This window comes from Pecten maximus, chromosome 3, assembly GCF_902652985.1.
Source record: "Pecten maximus chromosome 3, xPecMax1.1, whole genome shotgun sequence".
Taxonomy (NCBI): domain Eukaryota; kingdom Metazoa; phylum Mollusca; class Bivalvia; order Pectinida; family Pectinidae; genus Pecten; species Pecten maximus.
This window is the reverse complement of record NC_047017.1, coordinates 26,361,318-26,371,365: the sequence shown is the minus strand read 5'-3', so window position 1 is coordinate 26,371,365 and position 10,048 is coordinate 26,361,318. Positions and strand designations below refer to the sequence as shown.

The window sequence follows — 10,048 nt, the reverse complement described above, 5'->3', positions numbered from 1 at the left end:
CGATTTAAAGGAATCAACTCTATTTCCCCTATGGGGCCCCACTCCTGTGGCCCCTCAGGGGTCAGAGTCACCATTCATGCAAAATCTGTTTCCCTTCCCCAAATGATGTTTCTGACCAAATTAGGTTCAAATCCATTCCTAACTTTATGACTAGTAGCGATTTGAAGGAATAACCTCTATTTCCCTATTAGGCCCCGCCTCTTTGGCCCCTTGGGGGTCAGAGTCACCATTTATGCAAAATATGTTTCCCTTCCCCCAATGATGTTTCTGACCAAATTGGGTTCAAATCCTTTCATAACTTTATCACTAGTAGCGATTTAAAGGAATTACCTCTAATTCCCGTATTGGGGCCCGCCCATTCGGCCCCTCGAGGGTCAGAGTCACCATTTATGCAAAATCCGTTCCCCTTCCCCCAATGATGTTTCATTTCTGACCAAATTGGGTTCATATCCATTCATAAGTTGATGACTAGTCGCGATTTAAAGGAATTACCTCTAATTCCCATATTGGGCCCCGCCCATTTGGCCCCTCGAGGGTCAGAGTCACCATTTATGCAAAATCTGTTCCCTTTCCCCAATGATGTTTAATTTCTGACCAAATTGGGTTCAAATCCATTCATAAGTTTATGACTGGCACCAATTTAAAGGAATTACCTCTATTTCCCCATTAGGCCCCGCCCCTTTGGCCCCTTGGGGTTAAGAGTCACCATTTATGCAAAATCTGTTCCCCTTCCCCCAAGAATGTTTCTGACCAAATTGGGTTCAAACCCATTCATAACTTTATGACTAGTAGCGATTTAAAGGAATCAACTCTATTTCCCCTATGGGGCCCCGCTCCTTTGGCCCCTCAGGGGTCAGAGTCACCATTTATGCAAAATCTGTTTCCCTTCCCCAAATGATGTTTCTGACCAAATGTGTTCAAATCCTTTCATAACTTTAAGACTAGTAGCGATTTGAAGGAATTACCTCTATTTCCCCTATGGGGCCCCGCCAATTTGGCCCCTTGGGGGTAAGAGTCACCATTTATGCAAAATCTGTTTCCGTTCCCCGAATGATGTTTCTGACCAAATTGGGTTCAAATCCTTTCATAACTTTATGACTAGTAGCGATTTAAAGGAATTACCTCTAATTCCCGTATTGGGGCCCGCCCATTTGGCACCTCGAGTGTCAGAGTCACCAACTATGCAAAATCTGTTCCCCTTCCCCCAATGATGTTTAATTTCTGACCAAATTGGGTTCAAATCCATTCATAAGTTGATACCTGGCACCAATTTAAAGGAATTACCTCTATTTCCCCATTAGGCCCCGCCCCTTTGGCCCCTTGGGGTTAAGAGTCACCATTTATGCAAAATCTGTTCCCCTTCCCCCAAGAATGTTTCTGACCAAATTGGGTTCAAATCCATTCATAACTTTATGACTAGTAGCGATTTAAAGGAATCAACTCTATTTCCCCTTTGGGGCCCCGCTCCTTTGGCCCCTCAGGGGTCAGAGTCACCATTTATGCAAAATCTGTTTCCCTTCCCCAAATGATGTTTCTGACCAAATGTGTTCAAATCCTTTCATAACTTTATGACTAGTAGCGATTTGAAGGAATTACCTCTATTTCCCTTTTAGGCCCCGCCTTTTTGGCCCTTTGGGGGTCAGAGTCACCATTTATGCAAAATATATTTCCCTTCCCCCAATGATGTTCTAACAAAATTGGGTTCAAATCCTTTCATAACTTTAAGACTAGTAGCGATTTGAAGGAATTACCTCTATTTCCCCTATGGGGCCCCGCCAATTTGGCCCCTTGGGGGTAAGAGTCACCATTTATGCAAAATATATTTCCCCTTCCCCCAATGATGTTATTCTGACCAAATTGGGTTCAAATCCTTTCATAACTTTATGACTAGTAGCGATTTAAAGGAATTACCTCTAATTCCCGTATTGGGGTGCCGCCCATTTGGCCCCTCGAGGGTCAGAGTCACCATTTATGCAAAATCTGTTTCCCTTCCCCCAATGATGTTTAATTTCTGACCAAATTGGGTTCAAATCCATTCATAAGTTGATGACTGGCACCAATTTAAAGGAATTACCTCTAATTCCCCATTAAGCCCCGCCCCTTTGGCCCCTTGGGGTTAAGAGTCACCATTTATGCAAAATCTGTTCCCCTTCCCCCAAGAATGTTTCTGACCAAATTGGGTCCAAATCCATTCATAACTTTATGACAAGTAGCGATTTAAAGGAATCAACTCTATTTCCCCTATGGGGCCCCACTCCTGTGGCCCCTCAGGGGTCAGAGTCACCATTCATGCAAAATCTGTTTCCCTTCCCCAAATGATGTTTCTGACCAAATTGGGTTCAAATCCATTCCTAACTTTATGACTAGTAGCGATTTGAAGGAATAACCTCTATTTCCCTATTAGGCCCCGCCTCTTTGGCCCCTTGGGGGTCAGAGTCACCATTTATGCAAAATATGTTTCCCTTCCCCCAATGATGTTTCTGACCAAATTGGGTTCAAATCCTTTCATAACTTTATCACTAGTAGCGATTTAAAGGAATTACCTCTAATTCCCGTATTGGGGCCCGCCCATTCGGCCCCTCGAGGGTCAGAGTCACCATTTATGCAAAATCCGTTCCCCTTCCCCCAATGATGTTTCATTTCTGACCAAATTGGGTTCATATCCATTCATAAGTTGATGACTAGTAGCGATTTAAAGGAATTACCTCTAATTCCCATATTGGGCCCCGCCCATTTGGCCCCTCGAGGGTCAGAGTCACCATTTATGCAAAATCTGTTTCCCTTTCCCCAATGATGTTTAAATGTTTGACCAAATTGGGTTCAAATCCATTCATAAGTTTATGACTGGCACCAATTTAAAGGAATTACCTCTATTTCCCCATTAGGCCCCGCCCCTTTGGCCCCTTGGGGTTAAGAGTCACCATTTATGCAAAATCTGTTCCCCTTCCCCCAAGAATGTTTCTGACCAAATTGGGTTCAAATCCATTCATAACTTTATGACTAGTAGCGATTTAAAGGAATCAACTCTATTTCCCCTATGGGGCCCCGCTCCTTTGGCCCCTCAGGGGTCAGAGTCACCATTTATGCAAAATCTGTTTCCCTTCCCCAAATGATGTTTCTGACCAAATGTGTTCAAATCCTTTCATAACTTTAAGACTAGTAGCGATTTGAAGGAATTACCTCTATTTCCCTTTTAGGCCCCGCCTCTTTGGCCCCTTGGGGGTCAGAGTCACCATTTATGCAAAATCTGTTTCCGTTCCCCCAATGATGTTTCTGACCAAATTGGGTTCAAATCCTTTCATAACTTTATGACTAGTAGCGATTTAAAGGAATTACCTCTAATTCCCGTATTGGGGCCCGCCCATTTGGCACCTCGAGTGTCAGAGTCACCAACTATGCAAAATCTGTTCCCCTTCCCCCAATGATGTTTAATTTCTGACCAAATTGGGTTCAAATCCATTCATAAGTTGATACCTGGCACCAATTTAAAGGAATTACCTCTATTTCCCCATTAGGCCCCGCCCCTTTGGCCCCTTGGGGTTAAGAGTCACCATTTATGCAAAATCTGTTCCCCTTCCCCCAAGAATGTTTCTGACCAAATTGGGTTCAAATCCATTCATAACTTTATGACTAGTAGCGATTTAAAGGAATCAACTCTATTTCCCCTTTGGGGCCCCGCTCCTTTGGCCCCTCAGGGGTCAGAGTCACCATTTATGCAAAATCTGTTTCCCTTCCCCAAATGATGTTTCTGACCAAATGTGTTCAAATCCTTTCATAACTTTATGACTAGTAGCGATTTGAAGGAATTACCTCTATTTCCCTTTTAGGCCCCGCCTTTTTGGCCCTTTGGGGGTCAGAGTCACCATTTATGCAAAATATATTTCCCTTCCCCCAATGATGTTCTAACCAAATTGGGTTCAAATCCTTTCATAACTTTATGACTAGTAGCGATTTGAAGGAATTACCTCTATTTCCCTTTTAGGCCCCGCCTCTTTGGCCCCTTGGGGGTCAGAGTCACCATTTATGCAAAATATATTTCCCTTCCCCCAATGATGTTTCTGACCAAATTGGGTTCAAATCCTTTCATAACTTTATGACTAGTAGCGATTTAAAGGAATTACCTCTAATTCCCGTATTGGGGTGCGCCCATTTGGCTCCTCGAGGGTCAGAGTCACCATTTATGCAAAATCTGTTCCCCTTCCCCCCAATGATGTTTAATTTCTGACCAAATTGGGTTCAAATCCATTCATAAGTTTATGACTGGCACCAATTTAAAGGAATTACCTCTAATTCCCCATTAAGCCCCGCCCCTTTGGCCCCTTGGGGTTAAGAGTCACCATTTATGCAAAATCTGTTCCCCTTCCCCCAAGAATGTTTCTGACCAAATTGGGTCCAAATCCATTCATAACTTTATGACAAGTAGCGATTTAAAGGAATCAACTCTATTTCCCCTATGGGGCCCCACTCCTGTGGCCCCTCAGGGGTCAGAGTCACCATTCATGCAAAATCTGTTTCCCTTCCCCAAATGATGTTTCTGACCAAATTAGGTTCAAATCCATTCCTAACTTTATGACTAGTAGCGATTTGAAGGAATAACCTCTATTTCCCTATTAGGCCCCGCCTCTTTGGCCCCTTGGGGGTCAGAGTCACCATTTATGCAAAATATGTTTCCCTTCCCCCAATGATGTTTCTGACCAAATTGGGTTCAAATCCTTTCATAACTTTATCACTAGTAGCGATTTAAAGGAATTACCTCTAATTCCCGTATTGGGGCCCGCCCATTCGGCCCCTCGAGGGTCAGAGTCACCATTTATGCAAAATCCGTTCCCCTTCCCCCAATGATGTTTCATTTCTGACCAAATTGGGTTCATATCCATTCATAAGTTGATGACTAGTAGCGATTTAAAGGAATTACCTCTAATTCCCATATTGGGCCCCGCCCATTTGGCCCCTCGAGGGTCAGAGTCACCATTTATGCAAAATCTGTTTCCCTTTCCCCAATGATGTTTAATTTCTGACCAAATTGGGTTCAAATCCATTCAAATCCATTCATAAGTTTATGACTGGCACCAATTTAAAGGAATTACCTCTATTTCCCCATTAGGCCCCGCCCCTTTGGCCCCTTGGGGTTAAGAGTCACCATTTATGCAAAATCTGTTCCCCTTCCCCCAAGAATGTTTCTGACCAAATTGGGTTCAAATCCATTCATAACTTTATGACTAGTAGCGATTTAAAGGAATCAACTCTATTTCCCCTATGGGGCCCCGCTCCTTTGGCCCCTCAGGGGTCAGAGTCACCATTTATGCAAAATCTGTTTCCCTTCCCCAAATGATGTTTCTGACCAAATGTGTTCAAATCCTTTCATAACTTTAAGACTAGTAGCGATTTGAAGGAATTACCTCTATTTCCCCTATGGGGCCCCGCCAATTTGGCCCCTTGGGGGTAAGAGTCACCATTTATGCAAAATCTGTTTCCCTCCCCCCAATGATGTTTCTGACCAAATTGGGTTCAAATCCATTCATAACTTTATGACTAGTAGCGATTTAAAGGAATTACCTCTAATTCCCCTATTGGGCACCGCCCATTTGGCCCCTCGAGGGTCAGAGTCACCATTTATGCAAAATCTGTTCCCCTTCCCCAATGATGTTTAATTTCTGACCAAATTGGGTTCAAATCAATTCATAAATTTATGACTGGCACCAATTTAAAGGAATTAACTCTATTTCCCCCATTAGGCCCGGCCCCTTTGGCCCCTTGGGGGTAAGAGTCACCATTGATGCAAAATCTATTCCCCTTCCCCCAGGAATGTTTCTGGCCAAATTGGGTTCAAATCCATTCATAACTTTATGACTAGTAGCGATTTAAAGGAATCAACTCCATTTCCCCTATGGGGCCCCGCTCCTTTGGCCCCTCAGGGGTCAGAGTCACCATTCATGCAAAATCTGTTTCCCTTCCCCAAATGATGTTTCTGACCAAATTGGGTTCAAATCCTTTCATAACTTTATGACTAGTAGCGATTTAAAGGAATTACCTCTAATTCCCGTATTGGGGCCCGCCCATTTGGCACCTCGAGTGTCAGAGTCACCAACTATGCAAAATCTGTTCCCCTTCCCCCAATGATGTTTAATTTCTGACCAAATTGGGTTCAAATCCATTCAAATCCATTCATAAGTTGATACCTGGCACCAATTTAAAGGAATTACCTCTATTTCCCCATTAGGCCCCGCCCCTTTGGCCCCTTGGGGTTAAGAGTCACCATTTATGCAAAATCTGTTCCCCTTCCTCCAAGAATGTTTCTGACCAAATTGGGTTCAAATCCATTCATAACTTTATGACTAGTAGCGATTTAAAGGAATCAACTCTATTTCCCCTTTGGGGCCCCGCTCCTTTGGCCCCTCAGGGGTCAGAGTCACCATTTATGCAAAATCTGTTTCCCTTCCCCAAATGATGTTTCTGACCAAATGTGTTCAAATCCTTTCATAACTTTATGACTAGTAGCGATTTGAAGGAATTACCTCTATTTCCCTTTTAGGCCCCGCCTTTTTGGCCCTTTGGGGGTCAGAGTCACCATTTATGCAAAATATATTTCCCTTCCCCCAATGATGTTCTGACCAAATTGGGTTCAAATCCTTTCATAACTTCATGACTAGTAGCGATTTAAAAGAATTACCTCTAATTTCCGTATTGGGGCCCCGCCCATTTGGCTCCTCGAGGGTCAGAGTCACCATTTATGCAAAATCTGTTCCCCATCCCCCCAATGATGTTTAATTTCAGACCAAATTGGGTTCAAATCCATTCATAAGTTGATGACTGGCACCAATTTAAAGGAATTACCTCTATTTCCCCATTAAGCCCCGCCCCTTTGGTCCTTGGGGGTAAGAGTCACCATTTATGCAAAATCTGTTCCCCTTACCCCAAGAATGTTTCTGACCAAATTGGGTCCAAATCCATTCATAACTTAATGACTAGTAGCGATTTAAAGGAATCAACTCTATTTCCCAAATGGGGCCACGCTCCTTTGGCCCCTCAGGGGTCAGAGTCACCATTGATGCAAAATCTGTTTCCCTTCCCCAAATGATGTTTCTGAACAATTGTGTTCAAATCCTTTCATAACTTTATGACTAGTAGCGATTTGAGGGAATTACCTCTATTTCCCCTATGGGACCCCGCCCATTTGGCCCCTCAGGGGTCAGAGTAACCATTTATGCAAAATTTGTTCCCCTTCCCCCAAGACTGTTTCTGACCAAATTGGGTTCAAATCCATTCATAGCTTGATGACGAGTAGCAATTTGAAGGAATTACCTCTATTGCCCCTATGGGGCCCTGCCCATTCGGCCCCTCAGGGGTCAGAGTCACCATTTATGCAAAATTTGTTCCCCTTCCCCAAATGATGTTTCTGACCAAATTGGGTTCAAATCCTTTCATAACTTGATGACTAGTATCGATTTGAAGGAATTACCTCTATTTCCCCTATGGGGCCCCGCCCATTCAGCCCCTCGGGGATCAGAGTCACCATTTATGCAAAATTTGTTCCCCTTCTCCCAAGGATGTTTCTGACCAAATTCGGTTCACATTCATTCATAACTTGATGACTAGTAGTGATTTGATGGAATTACCTCTATTTCCCCTATGGGGCCCAGCCCATTTGGCCCCTTGGGGGTAAGAGTCACCATTTATGCAAAATCTGTTCCCCTTCCCCAAATAATGTTTCTGACTAAATTGGGTTCAAATCCATTGCTAACTTTATGACTAGTAGCGATTTGAAGGAATTACCTCTATTTCCCTATTAGGCCCCGCCCCTTTGGCCCCTTAGGGGTCAGAGTCACCATTTATGCAAAATCTGTTCCCCTTCCCCCAATGATCATTGATGTTTCTGACCAAATTGGGTTCAAATCCTTTCATAACTTTAAGACAAGTTGCGATTTAAAGAAATTATCTCTATTTCACCTATAGGGGCCCGCCCCTTTGGCTTCTCAGGGGTCAGAGCCACCATTGATGCAAAATCTGTTCCCCTTCGAATTCCCCAAAGGATGGTTCTGACCAAAATGGGTTAAAATCCATTCATAACTTTATGACTAGTAGTGATTTAAAGGAATTGCCTTAATTTCCCCTATTGGGCCCGGCCCTCAGGCCCCTTGGGGGTCAGTCATTATTGATGCAAAATCTGATCCCCTTCTGCCAAGGACGTTTCTGACCAAATTGGGTCAAAATCCAATACAAACTTTTTGACTAGAAGCGATTTGAAGCAAATGTTGACGGATGACGGACGGACGTCGGACGCCACACCATGGCATAAGCTCACCTGGACCAAAGGTCCGGTGAGCTGGACCTTTGGTCCAGGTGAGCTAAAAACCGAAACTCACCGATTTCGCCTGCATCCATCTTTGATGACCGTAGTATATATTACGGTAACAACTGTGTACAATGATAGGCCTAATTAGTTGAAGGTTTATTGCACAGTCTTGGAACGGTAATCCTCGACCCCAAAAAATTTAATAATGGAATGAATAGGAAAATGAAAACTGTTTTTCGCCCATTTTTGAACTAGATCAAGTGATAAGTATTAAACGTTTATTTCATTCTAAATGATGCATTTCCTGCATGTATATGCGGATATATTATTCCAAATGGCCGTGCAATATAGCTCTCCGATCAGAACTTCTGCTGAAATCACGAAAGAAATAATATTAAAAAATGTTTCAGAAAAAATACAGTTTACTAACTAGTTTTAATAGTACAAACAACACGATCACATGTACAGTCAATAATAGTATTCCTTGAACAAGTCCACTTTAATTTACATTTTGTAAACTTCAATCGCGATTACCTCCCCTCGTCCACAACACATAACCCAGGTGGTTTATATGATAAATAACTCTTCCGCCGCATTTGTTACTTTTGGTACTTAACTTCGTGAGCTAGACACCTTGTCGTAAACGAACATCACCAGGACTGCTCATAGATCCACACACAACTTGGTATTATAGCACATCTCCCCATTATCAGCTTTTCGGTTTTGTAAACGACTTCAACACCTCAAAGTTTCTGGATAAAACACCCTTATCTCCCAACTTCGAGAGCTCCATCGTCTCATCAGACAGCATTTTTTTAATGATTTCCAGGTTGATACCTGAAGACCCTTCTGTACGGGGTCTGGGACGCCAGCGTTCATGGTGAACATTGTCGACGAGTCTTCGAAGACTGTCCTGTTCATTGCGACACACTTGTGAGTTCAATAACGTCGTAGAATTTGATTGCTTGAAAATAAACATACCCTTCTGTCGGATAAGCAGTGCAATGTCCCTGGTTTTTCTAGTTGGATCTAATGGCCATTCATCACAAATCTTCATGAATAACCGATATTGTTGTGTGGAGCGTGCACCCATTTTGCTGCTGTTTTGTAACACGTACAGGGAGATAACTCTAACTGTAGCTCGTGTTTAAATTACCGTAGATTATCTAGTTATAGGCCTACCCATTCTTTACGAAACGTGCATTTTAGAAAGTTTGTTTAAAATAAAGCATATCTTACGTGAGATTAGGATAAATTCTTACAGGTCACATTTTTTAAAAACATATACACGTACATGTATGTATTTACATGCACATTTATGTTGAACAAAGTCAGAGTATATATCATTAGGAACGAAATTGAATTGACGCACGGATTTCTTGAAAAGTTTCATAAAACCAACACTTAATTAACGAAAAAACAAGCTGTTAAAGATTAACATGTACACAGTTTAGCTAAATAGTAAAAAGAACGGCCAACAACATAAAAAGAATCGATCCGGGATAGAAATTGTTCAGAATAATATGGTACCAAAAGTTGTCAGCGAACGTCACATGCGTATGTTCTGGTTAGTATCTAAGAAAAGACTGTATCGCCCCCTTAAATCCGCCAGTGTTCTGTTATGACACATACAAACGATACCTTGATGTAGCTGGATGGTACAACAGAGAATTCAAAAGTGTGTATACATACCCCATGGATTTTGAGTAGAAAATGTGTCCGGCGTAATGTAGCTAGATTTTAATTATTATCTTT

General features: G+C 42.5%; 1 protein-coding gene across 1 annotated transcript; it reads right to left on the bottom strand.

Annotated features, from left to right (window-relative positions):
* Positions 1–8,697: 8,697 nt before the first annotated feature.
* Positions 8,698–9,425, bottom strand: LOC117323727 (ubiquinol-cytochrome-c reductase complex assembly factor 2-like). Its single transcript, XM_033879147.1, has one exon. It carries the CDS (start codon positions 9,384–9,386, stop codon positions 9,003–9,005), a length of 384 nt encoding a protein of 127 aa, XP_033735038.1. The 5' UTR covers positions 9,387–9,425; the 3' UTR covers positions 8,698–9,002.
* Positions 9,426–10,048: the final 623 nt, after the last annotated feature.